This window comes from Typopeltis vanoorti, chromosome 4 (assembly GCF_054136105.1).
Source record: "Typopeltis vanoorti isolate ZY-2024b chromosome 4, IOZ_Tvanoo_1.0, whole genome shotgun sequence".
Lineage (NCBI taxonomy): Eukaryota > Metazoa > Arthropoda > Arachnida > Uropygi > Thelyphonidae > Typopeltis > Typopeltis vanoorti.
In genome coordinates, this window is record NC_143552.1 from 151,112,023 (window position 1) to 151,129,327 (window position 17,305).

The following is a 17,305-nucleotide window of genomic DNA, read 5'->3' on the forward strand; positions in this document are numbered from 1 at the left end:
AATAATAATATTGGAGTCTTGACAAGTAACAGACTGGTTTGTAGGAAAATTGTAGATAGGAAGTTGGTAATGATGTAAATTTTTCATGTAGTACTATCATATCCTGTACACCCCTTGAGGGTATATGTCAGGAATTTGATGATGACTAACTTGACTTAAACAAATAATAGTTCCCTATATCACAACTATGCACATAATCATTCGTTTAACCAATAAGTTAACATATAAACTTCCTTTAAGTACAGTGACTTAATTACCGCTTAATTACATATAATTTCCTATAAACACACACACATATAATATAATTTTCATTTATATTTCCTTTACCGTCTTTTCCCGTTATCATTTCTCTACCTGTACGATCGTTTCCTATTTTAGCACATAGATCCTCCATTACTATAATAATATATCTAGGATTTGTGTCATCTATTGTCTTTTGTAATATATCATAAACTTCACATTTTTTCTTTTTTATCTGCATTACCTAGTTAGTGCGTATACATTTATATTTGTCACTTTAGAGAATCTCGAGTTAAATCTTGCTTTTATGTATCTTTCTGTAATTGGTTTCTGTTCTGTCATCGCAGCTCTTGCTTTAATGAACATCATTATTGCCAATCCTTTTGCATATGCACTATGCTCATCTTTGTTTCCAGCATACATTATTGTTTCTCCTGAACTCAACTGGATCAATCCCTGTCCATTCCATTTTGTCTTGCTTATTCCAACATCCAATTCGCATTATTGTTTTGTTTTGGCTCCAAACAATAGTTTATATGTCTCTTTTGGTTTTTGTGTCTTGTCTGAATTTTCTGTTGTATTCCTCAATTTCCTAGTTTCTCCTTAAGAGCTCTCGCTTGGGGATGTCATTCTCAACAGTTTGCCTTCATTTAGTATTGCATTTTGGTCAGATAATTCTGTGGTCCTGGTTTCCATAGCAAAGCACTTTTTTATGAGGATGGGTGACTAGCTCTTTGCTCAGTCCTCACCTATTTATCCAGGCTTGGGACTGGCATCATGGTTGTCTTTCACCCTGTTCAAGTGGGATTAAAAGAACCCAATGAATCTCATTGCTTTCAAAACACAGCCCCATCTAATTCTTGGGAAGAAAGAAGTTCTGATCATCAATCTAGATAAGTTTTCTTTTGTTGGTTGACTTTCACATCTCACTTATTCTGGTATATGCACACAAAACTTTTTTTTTTACTTTTTTCTTCCAAAACAGTACTTATCTTCTATTGAACTTGTAAAACTTTATAAATCCCAAATCTTCCTGAACTCAGAATATGGTTTTCACTGTGGTAGTGAACCCACATCCTTCCTAAGAATTAATGACATATACAGAAAAAAACTTGGAAGAGAAGAAATATATGTATAAAATTATTGGGAACCAATGCTTTTATGAAGATACAAATATTAATGGAGAAAGCTTAATTAATTTGGCTGCATCCAGAAATTTAATAATAAGCAGTACTAGGTTTATGAGGAAGAATATGCACAAACAAACGTGAATCTCCTGATGGACAGAGATTCATTTAAGTAGACTATATCATAATCATTAAAAGACAGGAATTGCATTCAGAATATCCAGAGCCTCAGAGAAGCTGAGTGTGATAATGGCCATTTGCTGATCAGTGCAATTCTTAAGGTTAAAATAAACAGTAAATATTTTTCATCATATACAAATCAGCTGAGATACAATATTAACAAACTGCATAAAACAGAAGAGAAAAGAAAATATGAGTGTGAATTAAAACAGAAATTGAGACATGTAGCTGGAAGACAATGAATTCCTCCTTCCCATGGTCCTACTGCTGCTTCAGTTCTTCTGATCCAAACACCTACTCAGACCAAATAACAGAAATCATCCTCACAGGAATGAAGATTTTCATCCCTTATTCCACTCCATATTCTGAGCTACCATCCAAATCTTTGTTCTCAAAAAAAGTGTCAAATGCTACAAACTCACCTCCTGCAAAAAATGGCAGTCACTCCTGGTCCCATATCAAAGCCATTGGTACAACTTCTGCCGCCCAGGTTTCCACTACTCTCACATCTTGATGGTGCTATAGTTACTTCACTTAAAGGCAAGACCAGCTTACTAGCATTACTCTTCTCTTGAAATTCCTGGATTAATGACCTGGGCAAAATTCCCTGCATACTGCCTGAATGGCTTGATTCATGTTGCCCATAGTCTTCCGACAAAAAGAAATCTGAATAATCTTCAATAATCTGAACACAAACAAGGCATCTAGTTTGTGACCCAGAACTAACATCTGTCCTGTGTTGCCTCTTCAATCGATTCTATTCAACTCACATCTACCCTAGAACATAGAAGCAGGTCCACATCCAGCTCATCCCAAAGATAGGTGATAAAAGTCAACCAACAAACTACTGTTCAATTGTTCTCACTTCTGTTCTTTCTAAAATTATGGAGAAGATCATCAGCAACCAACTCTTGATTCTTGACATCTGGTTATGTCATTAGTATCATTTAAGATCTTGCCGTTTTCCTCCGTAATTATATTAAGTTTTGGTTTGAATTTTTTGGTTATATCCATAACCTTCTTGGATAAATCCGTTGTTTCATTAGAGTTGGAGTGTCTTTCTATTTCTTTACAGATATTTCGGATATAGCTATTTTTATCTTTTTGACAAGATTTCTTAATAGCTTTATTCAGGTTCAGGTAATTTGGGTTTTGCCAATCTGTTGTTTTAATTTGTTTCCTTTTTGCAATTAGTTCTAGGGTTTCTTTTGTAATTCATGGACTGCCATTCTTCTTTTTTATTGGGATGTTTTTGGCTGCAGATTTTGCAATTTTTAGGTGTGTCCAATGTGATTCAATGCTTTTTCCTTTGTGCTTTTTTGTTTCTTGAGCTTTGCTTCAATATCCATCGTAAATTTGTTGTCCATTTGTGAAAAGTCATATCTTTTGTTGCTGTTATTCTTGTTTGCTTTCAGATGGATCTTTAAATTAGAGATTAATAATTGATGGTCTGATCCACAGTCTGCACCTCGCAGTGTTTTGATGTTATTGATTAGTATCCTCCATCTCCTGTCGATTAAAATATAGTCGATTTGATTCTTACATCGATTCCAGGTGCTACCCATGTGTATAGTCTCCTCTTGTGCTGTTTGTCTATTGTGTTAGTGATTGCTAATTCCCTTTCAATGTAGAACTCCAATAGTTTTTCTCCTCGTTCGTTTCTAATTTTCAGTCCATATTTTCCAGTGATTCCATTTAAATGATCATCATGTGCATTGGATCCCACCTTAGCATTGAAGTCTCCTAGAATTAATCAAATATCCTTTCTTGGTATTGTATGCATAGTTTCATTTAGGTCTTTGTAGAATTTCTCACTTAATTCATCTTCTGCATTTGATGTGGGTGCATAAACTTGTATTAGCATTGTTGGAATTGGGTTAGTGTTTAATCTTGCTGTTATGATTCTGTTATTGACTGGGTTGTATCCTTTTACTGCTTTATACTTATGTTTCTATTAACAATGATGACAACTCCCTTTTCACTGTTATTGTCTGGACCTGAGAAAAACACCTTTCCCTTATGTATTGTAAAATGACCACGTTCTTTCCAGTGAGTTTCTGTCAACCCTAAGATTAGTATCTTATTGTCTTCCATTTCATTCTGTATTATGTCTAGTTTCCCAGGTTACAGGACTCCTCTGATGTTCCATGTTCCTATCTTTCTGAAAGTTATTTTATGATGATCTGATTGGTGATTTTGTGGGCTGGGATTGTCATCAGTCTTGTTGACGTCATTATTCCTCAGCTTAATCAAATTTGGTCTTTTTTGCACATTCCTTTCATCTCCATGCTTAGAGGTTCATGATATCATTATCTTCACTAATTAATAAAATAAATGCCTGCTGTCGATTAACATAATTTAAATCAACTGTAGCCACAAAACAGTTCATAAATGTGGGTATCTTCTTATATCATAAAGAAGGTTGCTTATATATTTGCATACTCGATGGTATTCTGAACTTAAAGGTTCAGAATATCACTAAACAGTAATAAATGCTATTATTGTATCCTGTGCACCCTTCCCTGAGGGTTCATATCAGGAATGGGCAATAATGAAATTCTCTTATTTCATCAGTAGTATTGTCATTTCTAGAAAAGTTCTGCATTTGTAAAGTTGAATTTGAATGGCATGCACACACATCAGCAATATATATATATATTGCTGAGCTATATGTTTTATGTTCCATTTATTTATATCAATACTACATAATTATTATTAATTTTTTAATGTTATCACTATCCTGCCTAAGGTGCCACGTTGAAACATGTTGAACACCTGTTGAAAAACATTTCTTATTAATGAGACATTACTTGTATGCTCTGAGCTTACATAATTCATTGGGTCTTTTTAATCAAATAAATTATAAACTACCCAGAATTTAATTTATGACTAAACAGTTTCTTTTGATTTGCAGTTAGTTTTTGATAACAGCTTGAAATATCATTTAAGAAATTTTATGTTGTTGAACCTGAAAAGTGCCATTTTTTAAAGTTAACTTATTTTATCATTTTACTAGTAATTTCAGTATCTTTTCAAAATCTTGCTTTCTTAGCATGTTAATTATTGGCTTATAAAGGGAAAGCTATAAGTAGATTCACAATCCTGATTATCTATATAGTGTATAATAATCTGATTGTAATTTCTGTATTTTATTATTATTGTTCTGTGCACGTGTGCATGCATGCATGTACACATACATATATTATATATACATATATATAATTTTTGTATTCTGTGATTTTAGGAGTTTATTGACAAATTTAGGTACAATGCAAAGAGGGCTTCACTTGTTCAAAGCAAGATTAAAATGCTAGAAAAATTGTGAGTAAATTATTTTGCAATGAATATAATTGCTTTTTCATAATTTAAGAAATTTATTCATTTAAAAATTTAACTCCAGTAAATTTTTCTCTAAAAGCAAGAACTGGGTTATGACTAGCATGATGATTTCTCCTTTTTAAACAAAATATTTTGCTTATTAAAGGAAACTGATAATCATATGTTTCTGAAGTTTTTTGTTCACTTAGCACACCATTAATGTACATGTAATTCATGCAGTGCCCACATAAATTATCTAATTATAGTTTGATTTTCCCTATAGTCATTAGTAAGCTATACAACTATCTCTATCCTGCTCCTCGTATGTGTGTCTAAAGATTATGGGATTATGTGTAATTCATTCCACTTTCTACTACAGCTTATTAGATATACATAATACCTTACCTGAATTCGTAATTTTTCTCTGATGAACATATGACTATCGTGATGATTTGTCCTTTTTAAACAAAATATTTTGCTTATTAAAAGATGAATATGTGAACCTACAATTCAGGTTCACATTAATTAATAGGTTGTTGATTAACTGAAGTCAATTAGTTTAAATTGACCAAATTTATATTAGTTTAGTTGACCAAAAATCAACTAAACAGTGTCAACAGGTTATTAGATGAGACCTCTTTCATTGATTGGTCATGGGGAAAATGCTATCAATCTTAATCATAAATATTTAACATTCATTTTACCATTCTCTTTATAAAAAAAAAAAAAACAATGACCAAACATCCCATGGAAAAATAGATTCTGATTTATCTGGTTGTCTATTAACTGAAGTTGAACTAAATGTTCTATTTCAGGCCTCATGTTGCTGTTCCTCAAATTCATTCTCTATTTAGACTCTGCATAATATAGAAAAGAATCTTAGTCATCTTTCTAGGAATGGGACTAATAGATTAGATTTTGCTTTGAAGATGCCGAAGTTATTTTTGGAGCCAAACATCCTTGAACTGAAATTCCACTTTCAGAACTAAAATCCTTGCAGTTCTGAAAAACAACAACGTTGTTGCCATTGTGTGCCAACATTACACTTGTTTTGGACTCTAAACCTTATGAAAAATGAATTTGCTTCGAAATTGAAATACACATTCTGTGATTAGTAGGAATGCTACCAAAAGTCAACTAAACAAACTAAACAGGTTATTTATTAGATGAGACCTCTTTCATTGATCAAGCAGCTATAAAAATCAGAACATACCATGCAAAGACTCTTAGAATCAGTTCATTATAATAAATTATGGAGACAGCTATCGTACTTGAGGAATAATGTCAGTTTAGTATAAACCAAAATAATCAATCTATGTATGTATATATATCTACTCCAGATTTATTTATTTAGTATGATAATTCAACGGCCATGAGCCCCTTTTATGGGAGATATAGCACCATCTCAGTCCCCCCCCCCCCTCCCATTTTTATCTGGACTCGGGACCGGCATAGTTGACAAATCAGACCTATGGCTGGAGGGACCATCTTAATTATTCCTGACTGTGTGTTCACAGGGCCAGTTTGCCTGTTCTGGGGGACGAAAAACCTGAGTTTCCAGATGAAAAAAAAAAACCCTACCCCTGGCTAACTCGCCTTTCGTCGAAAGAGACCAGATAAAGGTTCCTTACGCCACTGACAGGGATCAAACCCAGGTCTTTCCAACCAAAGGGCTTCGTCTATACTGACTGAGCTACTGAGGCTCATCTACTCCAGATGACAACCTTGATATGAATGCTGAAGCATCGGGTGATTATTTTGATTTATGTTAAATTGAACATGGTAGTTGTCTCCATAATTTGTTATAAATATTGATCACCCAATAACTAGAAAGAAAGAAAGACAAATTATATTTCCAGTAACTCTGTGTTATAACTGAGGAAAAGGTTAATCATAACTGTAAAATATGTGTGTGTGTAATTTATAATATCATACTCTACAGATCACCCAATAGATACAGCATCTTGTTAGTTTATTGAGACCTTATGACTTCATAAAATACCATTCTTGGTTTTAATAATAAGTATTAAAAAAAAAACTTAATGATGCATTATTGTAATCAGACTTTCCCATATTTTAGATAACAATAAGCAGTCATTCCAATTCAAGTTTGGGCATTGAAGGCTTCGGCATTCTCTTTAATTAAATAAATGTTCAAATTTGTATCAACAACGATGTAGTAGGCGTGTTTCAGACCAAAGAATGTTGTGGTCTGTGTCTATTCTGTGTTGGGCCAATCCAGATTTATTGAATTTCCTGTGGTAAATGTGTGATTGGGGTTCTTGTATTCTCTGTTCTGTTGAGTGTCCAGTTGGTCCAAAGTAGGATAGACAGCAGTCACAAGGAATTTGGTATACATCCTGGAGAGACATCAGAGAGTGTTTATCATTTGAAGATGGGAAATATGTTAAGAGTTTATTGATAGGTATAAAAGTAGCTACTAAATCATATTTCTTCAGAATTCTAGAAATCGGTTTGGAAATGCCTGCAATGTATGGGATTGGAACTCTACGTACTGTTTCCTTGTTAGGTTTGTAGATGTCAGACAGATGTTGTGTAGTCCTTTCTGAGAAGCCATTTAATTTCATAATTGTTTGATATTTGAGAGTTCTATTAGTTTCAGACCGAAGTATATGGCTTTATAAACAAATAAATATTACCTTTGCCTTGTGTTTTCATGTAACTAATTCATATAACTATGGCACGAGTTTCTCTAAAAGAAAGGATACTCCTAGAATCCACGGTGAACCTAAACTATATAAATGTCTGCCCTCTTCAACCTATTGAGAACTCCATAGGCAGTCATACCTACAAAATTTCTAAATTGTAGACTAACCTTCTCCATTCTTTAATTGGTCACTGTTTCTTTGATAAAAAAAATTCACAGAATTTCTTGAAAATTAAACACATGCAACTTGAATCTTTAGATAATTATGGTCAGCTTTAGCATTGTTTCTCTTTTTAAAAATACACATACCAGCCAGTTTATGCAGATATATGTAAACATCATGCATCGTATATGCAAAATATTTGGTTTATGTGCATCACTGTATGTTCTAGGCAATTATTTAAGAATGCTGCTAGTCAGTAATCGTCAATAGTGTTGATCACAATGGGAAAAACAAAGGATCTTTTGGAGTCCATTAATGAGCTTATTGTGGGTAGCCATCTGGCCGATTTTGAAAACAGCAGAGCTAACTAGTTTCTCATGGGATGAGAAACCAGTTAGAAACTACAACCCAAGATGTCCCAGGTGTTTAATCAGTGGAAAAATATTCCATGCAAATCTCGTTCAAGACAGTCTGTCATGAACGAGATTGCTGTCATCTAAGGAGGCTTGTACAGGCAAATAGAACTTCCTATCTGCAGCAATTGACCAAAGCATTTAATGAAGTCTGTTCCTGACCTATATCTCACCAAACTATGCACAGGAAGTTGAAATATTGGCAGTTGCATGCCTGTACGGAAACCACTTATTTCTGCAAAGAACCAGAAAGTTCGTCTACAGTGGTATCAGAAACACCATGACTGGACATAAAGACTGGAAAAAAGTTATGTGGTCCAACGAGTCATAGTATACCTTGTTCTGTACCAATGGTAGGTAGAGAGTTTGTCAGGAGTCCCATGAATCAATGAACCCGGCTTGTCTTGTAAATACAACTCAAGGTTCTGGAGGGAGGTGTCATGGCGTGGGGCTTATTCTGTTGGTATGGAACAGGTCACGTGATGTTACTGGACGGTCGGGTGTCCTCCAAGGAATATCTGAACATTGTTGCAGATCAGTTCCATCCTGCAATGTTGACTTCTTGTCCAGCAGGTTATCGTTGTATCATGAACAACAATGCTACTATTCATCATGCAAGAATTGTTCAGTACTGGTTCAGTGAGCCTGACAGCGACTTCCACCATCATCTCTGCTCACCACAAAGCTTGGATCTGAACCCCATTGAGAATGTATGGGACATATTAGAAAAAAGATCCAGGAGCAAAATCCTTTTCCATCAAATCCAAGCCAGTTAAAGAACTCTGACGAATGGCTGCTGTGTTGTAGATACAGATGTAATCCAACACCATGTGGAATCTATGCCAACTGAGCTACAGAGGCCCTGTTGTTGTTACCTAGTGTTTATTTGCCAAGTTCCATGTTTCTGTAACTTGTCTTACTTTGGTCAAATGGGAAGATGAATTAAAATACATTTTTTAAAGCCATGTTTTGCTTATCAAATGTCATAAATCTGGTCTAGATTGACGTGAAAGTAAGAATGCTAGCCATGGGATCCTGTGAGATAATACCAAACGTCTGCATAGCCATAATTATAAATTTGAATATTATTCATACAGAATGTGCTGCCTTACTGCATTGTTCTAACTGCAGTTTTACTGATTGCCTTTCTATTCCAAAAGTTTTGGAAATTGTGATTCTCAATTATATTAAATATACATATATCCCAGTAATGTTTTATCCTAGTTACTCTGACTACATGTCTAAAACATTTCCATCGTAATGTACAAATTTCACTGTTCACTTGTATTCAAATTGTTATTGCTCTTCACTCCACAGTAATGATGTTTTATTAGACACCAAAATTAAAATATCTTTGTTATTAATAAATTAACATTGTCTGTGGTATGTATTATGTGAATATGAAGGTCACACTGTTACTTTATGCCAGATGAGCTTAGTTAAATATCTAATTTCGATACCAGGTTTCATGCCATTTTACACTAGTCTATGTTAGATAATGAAGAACAGTATAGATGGGGTGCATTATCGTTTTGCACCTGATTTAACATCAAATCATTTTCCAGCATCTCCTTCAATTCTGACTAACTCACAACTTACATACAGACACAAACCTACCTCAAGAGTTACTTTCTGCAAACCTTTATATAACATGAATTTTATGTGAGCCAAATTTAACCTACCTGCCTATTACATCCTATTGCTTAAATGTTTGCAATATCTACATATAATACATTAGTATGTTTAAAGGTTATTTATGTTATTTTCCTCTTTTTCAGTCATGATTATATTCCATCACAGCACATGCCAACACTAATTATTATATTGTTATTATGTGACACCTCCAGGGAATCCAAAGACTCATTGGAGGACACCTACTCTACAACTATCTGTCTCCACCACTCAAATCCACTAACTGCAACTACAGCAATGCCATCTACTGCCCATCACCACCACCACCACCACCAGTAGTATTTCCACAGACAATCACAAACATCTATGCCCATGGCGGGATTCAAACCCTCAACCTTTTGGCTGGAGAGCGGATACACTAACCAAAAATTCAAAATTATTTCCTTAACTCGTTTGGGATAATTTTCATAAGTTCAGATTTACATAAGTTAGGGTTTGCCTCTAATATCATATTAACATATAATTTGTTGCATTTTGAACAGTCATTTTCTTTGTACCTTTGTATGCCTTTCATGTATCTCCAAAACCGAAATACAGATCCTTGTTATATTCTCATTATTTATCAACTATTTGACCTGAATTTGACCAGCTTTGTTCTTTACCATGGTTTGCTTCCACAGTTTATCTTAGCTTCTTCTCTTTTAGGAGTCTTTTATACCTTCTAGATATGCAGGTATAACTTTTATGCCTACATATTTCTGTTTACTTATCAATTTCTCCCACTGTCTTATCATATTTCAAATTTATGATGTCTTTTTCTACTTTTTAAGTATTGATATGTACTCCTGATTGCATTCCTCTTGAATATTTTCTTTCACTTTTCTCTCACTGTTTGTTTCATTTATGTCCTTCAAGCAACATTCCCTCTAACTTTTCTACACAGCTATAAGAATATTTACATTTTAATTCATCTTCTGCATTTCTTTTAGACTTCATGAGGATACTAAACATAATAATTATTATTTTGCAATACCAAAAAATTAATTATTAAGTCAAGAAACTTAATTCATCAGAACTACTGTCATGCAAATAATTTTATTGCAACCAAAAATTTTTTCCTTGTTCTAACACAGTTTGTCACACAGTCCAGCAAAACCTTCTCACAAGTACCCACAGACCAGACTCAACACCGCTTACTGCTCAACTACTCACTTTCATATTGGCATTCGACAATCAAAACAGTTGAACTTCTGCTATTCATCTTTCTTAAACAAAAATGTCTCTAACCTGTATCTCTTGCTCTCTCATTAAAATGTTCCACCAATATGAATTCTAATTTTGGTTTTAAACAGTTTAAAAAAAAAAATTCTATTACGTATAATCTCTATATAACTTTGTGTAGAAAATAAATGACTAAATCTCCTGACAGCTGTGCAGCAACAATTTAGTGTACATGTGAATGGCCAGACATATATGCACAGTTTAGAGGGAACATTGCTTTCAAGTAATTATGCTGGACATACAAAATATCTTGATTTTTATTTTTTTGGTATAAGTTATCATCTGACTCCTTTTACAGTACTCTTTCCTGCATTTTTAAGCTTTTCAGTAGCCTTCAGAACAAATATTTTGCCACCTTTCTTCCTCATGTTATCTGTATTCTTACAAAAAGTATTCCCACAACCTTTGTTTAGCTACATTACACAAACTTTAATACATTTTTTTTCTGTATTCTCTCAGGGGACATGTTGAGTTACTTACTAGGAACTTTCATTATATTTTCTTCTTTTCCATAGTTGCCCATTTAACTTCTTGAGATCAACCATGAAGTCAATTTGGATTTGTCTATCCTTGCAAACAACTTCACCACATGCCTCCCTTGCTAAATCAATGAAATCAGTATTTCCTTCAGACTTTACAACTGAGTCTAAAAGGTTTAGTTCTTGTTATCAAAAATCTTTCATTTCTTCTTGTATAATATTTATATTTAAGTTCATATTTCACTTCTGAAAGCAGCTGATCTTTGATTGTTTTGTTTAATCCTGAATTAGCATGTCATCATCATCAATAAAGTAGTCAGTGAGGTTTTTCTTATGTCTTTCTCTGCGAATTTGTGTCTATCTTTATGTTGGAAGATAGTATTCGTAATGACTAGTCCATGTCCAGAATAGAAATCCAACAGATAATTGCCATCGTTATTAGCAGTACTCTTTTCTCCATTTTCCAAACTATTTCTATATTTGGTATTCATTTCTGAGACTACCTGTTTAGATTATTATTATTATTACACGGGTATCTCTTTGGAGTCCGTTGACTCATTCTGGGAAACCCCCAACTATCCTTAGAGTTCCATGCGGTATCCTGTCAAATGGCATTGCAAAATCCAGTGATATTGTATAGCCATTCCCTTTATCCAACTTAGCTTTCACTCTATTATAAAAGGTTACTAAATTGCTAAGGCATAAACAACCCATTGCGAGGCTGTAAATCAGGAATGGGTGGTATCCAGAGAGTTCACTGAAAAACAGTTAGCCGAAAGACAATTCATCGAAAATACAGTTCACCAAAACATGAATTATAAGGCACGTGGGGTGAAGATGTGTGTGCAATTTTTTTTGTTTTGAGAGGGATATATCTTTCAGGTCACTTATATACGGTAAACTACTATTTATGCAACTTCATTCGGAAAGCGATTTTTTGCTGGGCATACTGGTTGCAGTGAATGATATCCACTGAGGCGAATATAGTTGAGATGTTAAACGAACGTTTCATAAAGGTATTTCATCCTCGTGAAAATAATATCCTACAGAACTTGAGGTCAGAGGAGGAACACTGATGGTGATTTGGAGGTATACATGAGGAATTCAGTAAACTTGATATCAATCAGCATGTAGGACTTATTGATGTATTAACATGTGAAAGACCATATCTTAAAACCCTTGAACACTTATGTTTCCTGAAATCGTAATAATTATTGTTTTTCATTTAGGATATGTAAGAAAACATGTTAGTGGTTTTGAAGAAATTCGAAGACACAGAGGTGTAGGCCATCAGGTTTTTCGTGCAGCAAGAAAGTCTGCAACTGAGATTCATCAAACATTGTGTGAGAATTTAGGGGACTGTGCCTTCCAGTATAACCAACAATTGAAATCTGGGCAGCCTCCTGAGACACAGATGCTCCCAGGTCAGTGAGACCTTCCACAGCGATCACACCTGAAAACTTTGATGCAGTGCATGCCATGATCCTTGATGAACAAATGCCAGCCAAAAACATCGCAGAGACTCTGGAGACATCCAGGGAACAAGTTGGTGTCATTATCTACCAAAATCTGGACATGCAGATACTCTCAGCAAAGTGTCCCCAAAGGTTTGAATGCCGACCAAAAGAGAAAACGTGCTGTCATCTCAAGGGATTTTTGATCATTTTCAGAAATCAGGTGCAAATTTTTTAGCTCGTATTCTGACCATTGATGAAACATGGCTTTGTCATTATGACCCAAAGAACATATACCAGTCATTGGAGTGGAGACACAAAGGTTTCGAACCAAAAAGTCAGCAGGGAAGGTTCTTGCCATTGTCTTTTAAGATATGGATGGTGTAATCTTTACCAAGTACCTCAAAAAGGGTGAAACTGTTACAGCAGCTCTGAAGGAATTGAAGGAGGTACTGAAAGAAAAGCGTCGTGAGAAACTAAGCAGAGGTATGTTGCTTTTGCAGGACAATGCACCTGCTTATGAAATCCAACAGACAATATACAACTTGGGATTTCAATGTCTACCTCAAACACCATTTTCACCAGACCTGGCCCCAGGGCCAACCCTAGGAATTTTTTCACCACTTCCACTTAAAAAAAAAAAAAAAAAAAAAAAAAAAAACAACTTTAATGATGTCTTAAAAGCCATGCCGTTAAGCTAGTCTTCAACATCTCTGATCATAAATTCTAAATAGCAGCATTAGCTAATAAAAATTTATAAGTTAATGAAAAATGATCATAAACTATATAGTTTTACAGAAAGAGAGAGAGAGAGAGAGAGTATTAACCCTTTAACACTACATTCAAGTTGGACTAAAGTTATTGTGACAAAATTTGGTAGAACGAAATGTCTTCTCTACAGATAAATTGCTATCTGCACAATGAAGCAGTATGTACAATTACATTAAATTTTCTAAAATGCAAGAAAATAATTATTATGTTTCAGTGACCACTTCCATATGTTGTCTGTGTCATGAGTAACATTCCGTATTGTTACTGAACATTTTTAAACAATACTTTGCAAGAAAAATGATTTTTCGATGAATTATGAAAGAATTCATCGAAAAATTTTCGGTGAATTGTTTTTTCGACGAATTGCCATTCGATGAATTGTTTATTCAGTGAATTGCTTTTTCGATGAATTGTCTTTCGATTAACTGTTTTTTTTTTTATGAATTTTCCTGTACCTGGAATGGGTGGATAATCTTGTCCACTTTGCTACCACAGACATAAATCCTTTATCCTAAGGAATTGTTTGGTTCCTTCCACTATCTTGAGACTTTGTTTGCCAGAGCTGAGACTTATTAAACAGACTAGTCAGAGGCATTGCCAGTTCCCTTGCACATAAAACGTGAGCTGATATCCGTTCTTATCCCACAATTTAGCAACCTCTGTTCTACCATCCTTGTTACCTTTGCCATAACAATATCTTCACTTGGATGATATATATATATATATATATATATATATATATATATATATATATATATATATATATATATATACCCTTGCAAAGCATTCACTCATTAGCTTGACTATTTTGCTGCTTCTGTCACCTCTCTACCATCAGCATGCATTAAAGTTATCCTTCCGTAGTCATTCTTCCTCTTACTTGCCACATAATATTTTGGTATTTCCTTTTACCTGTTCGCTAATTTCTTTTAATAATCTGATTTTGCCTTCTGTACCATGCTGGTTATCTTTCTCCTTATATACCCTCCACAACATTTCCTGAGAAGGCTGTTTATTTATTTTCAGAGATCTGTAAAGCTCCAGGTAAAACAGTATGTCTAATTATTGCCTTGTATATTTCTATTTTAACTCTGCTTGACAAAATTTTGGAAGATAGTGAATGATAAGATCTTTTGGAGGCACGTATTTTAGCTTGTACAGTATTTCTGTACTAATTTTATTATCTGAAGAAAGCAGCACTTTTAAATTTCAGGCTATCAGTGGTAAACCTGGGCATTTTCCCCTTGGTTGTGATTTCTACATACTTTTAAAAATTCAATTTTATCCCAGTCGATTTGTAATCCTAGTTTGTTCAGCAGAAGTTATGATGTCTTCAGAATTTTCTTGAACTGTGCATGTGTATCATCTGCATATCCTAATATTACTGTTCTGTTCGTGTTATCTTTAACAATTTCTCAAATACATTTTTCTAATGCTAAATTATAAAGGATGGTGTTATGTCTGTTTTTTATCTCCCCTTTGACTAATGCTATTTGATTTAATGATCACTACTCTTTCCCTTACCTTATTATATATATTGGCCTCTGTCTGCTATCTTTAACCCTTATATATCCCTAAATCGTCTACCTAACACTGAGTATATGATCTTACTGCTTACCTGACATTTTCTAAATTTTGGGCCCCCAGAAAATACCTATTCCCTGATCTCTATAAGTCATCCACATTCGCTCAGACAAATTTGTTTCCTGTGCCAGCCTGGGCTTTGAGGACAGAGTCAAACTCAGCCTAAGGATGGTTATAGAGTATTAGATGCTAGTAACATAATTCGCTTGAAATCAGAAGCCGTAGGTTTTCCTTTTTGTCTGTTTGCAGTCATGCCCCCTTTCCTTTCTTACTTAGAATATCCCCGTGAACGTATATGATCACCAGGTTCGTATTTTTTATGAAGGGTCTAGGTCAGTCGACATGGTCAGAAAAGCAAGCATGGAAGGTAACAAACAAATTTAATGAATTCATAATTAATTACAATACAAAGACAAAATTGATATTAATGCTAGGTTAAAACTTTTACGTTTCTCTCACTTTCTCATTCTTAGATAAACATGGATTTCTTAATCTCTACAACACTATTCCTTCGACTTATCAAATATTTAGTTTACAACTTAATAGGAGCCAGCTAGGTATTTGGCACATTATTAATCTCCCTCGAGTAGGTCACGACAGAATCTCCAGTAAGTTAATAGTTCTCAGAATTCAGTCTAATGGTATAGAGTCATTCACACATATATTAATTCTTCATGCTTATCCTTATCATAAATTCGAGATACACTTTCTTCTGTTTCAGTTAGTCAAATGCTCTAAAGGGCTAGAATATGTAAAAGTACTTATCTACACTATCTCAGGTTCTTTTGGGATTTTCTCCGTCTTTCCTTCTTATGAAGTTCTGGCTGCCTTGGTTCTGTTGCCACGTGGGAATCACGTGCTCTCCCTGGATTGGGTGCTCGGTTTCTTTACTAAGGATTTACTTCGATGCTATTCCTTACCGATGGCCTGAGTTCAAAATTTGCTGTGCTCTGTGGCAGTGCCATACTGGGATTTCTCGGAGATCAGCTCTTAAAAATAAGAACCGAATCACGGTGACCACTCGAAGCACATGGTGAGAATACAGGAACAAACAAAACGGGTTTCAATTCTATGTTGGAGGTTTTATACGCTCCCCAAGAGCACCACCTTTCCGAGTTTGATCTCCCCTTTTGCCCTTCCGATTCATCCCCGACTGGATGACTTCACCGATCCTCATATGGAGCTTTCCAATTCTGGGAATGCATGCGTCTTGATGTTTTCTTAGAGGTAGCACCCACGGACGCTTACACTGCTGTTGTAGTATTGGTGACCTTTGTCCCTTCTTAGCGAATTATTGGCATTCTTTCACGTGTAAAAATTCACTGATAATTACTCTCATGTGAGCCCTTTTTGTTGACTTATAGTTACATTAAAGTATAAACACACTAACTACAATACAAACAGTTCTTATTCTAATTTGCCAGTTGTTATTTCTTTTAAAACATAGTTAAATTGTGCCAAATGATAAGTATGCTCATTTAATGGATATCTTCTGTTAGACTCTGAAAAGGTAACCTCATTTAGAGTGAGGTCACCCATTTCAGATCTAACAATGGGCAAAAGGGCATCTCCTTGCTTCAGTCCTATCTTAATATCAAAAGTTTCCGATCTAACATCTTAGCCAATGCCATACTTCAACTGTCTCTGGTGCAGATTTTGATTAAATGTATTATGGGGTATTCCTAGTTCATCTAGCATTCTCCCAAAGGCCTTCTCTGTGTATGCTATCATATGCTTTTGTAAAATCAATGAATGAAATTTGGACCTGCTCGTTATATTTCCATTTTTTTCCTTCGTATAAAAATCTGATTGACTGTCAATCTGTTCATTTGGAATCTAGTTTGATATTTTTTTCAGCATAAGGTAATATTCTTTTTAGTATAATATTAGATAAAATTTTGTAACCTGCTGACAGGAGTGATATCCCCCTGTAATTTTTACGTTCATTTTTGTTTCCCTTTTGTAAAATCAATGAATGAAATTTGGACCTGCTCA

At 34.5% G+C, this 17,305-nt stretch overlaps 1 protein-coding gene across 3 annotated transcripts in view; it reads left to right on the forward strand.

Moving 5' to 3' along the window:
- LOC150107754 (ATP-binding cassette sub-family F member 3) overlaps nucleotides 1-17,305 on the forward strand; it is a 346,459-nt gene that overhangs the window by 260,755 nt on the left and 68,399 nt on the right. For all 3 annotated transcript variants that reach the window (XM_090391512.1, XM_090391514.1, XM_090391513.1), the window contains one exon: nucleotides 4,792-4,868. In XM_090391512.1, coding sequence (XP_090247638.1) covers nucleotides 4,792-4,868 — 77 coding nt within the window. The remainder of the gene's footprint in view (nucleotides 1-4,791; nucleotides 4,869-17,305) is intronic.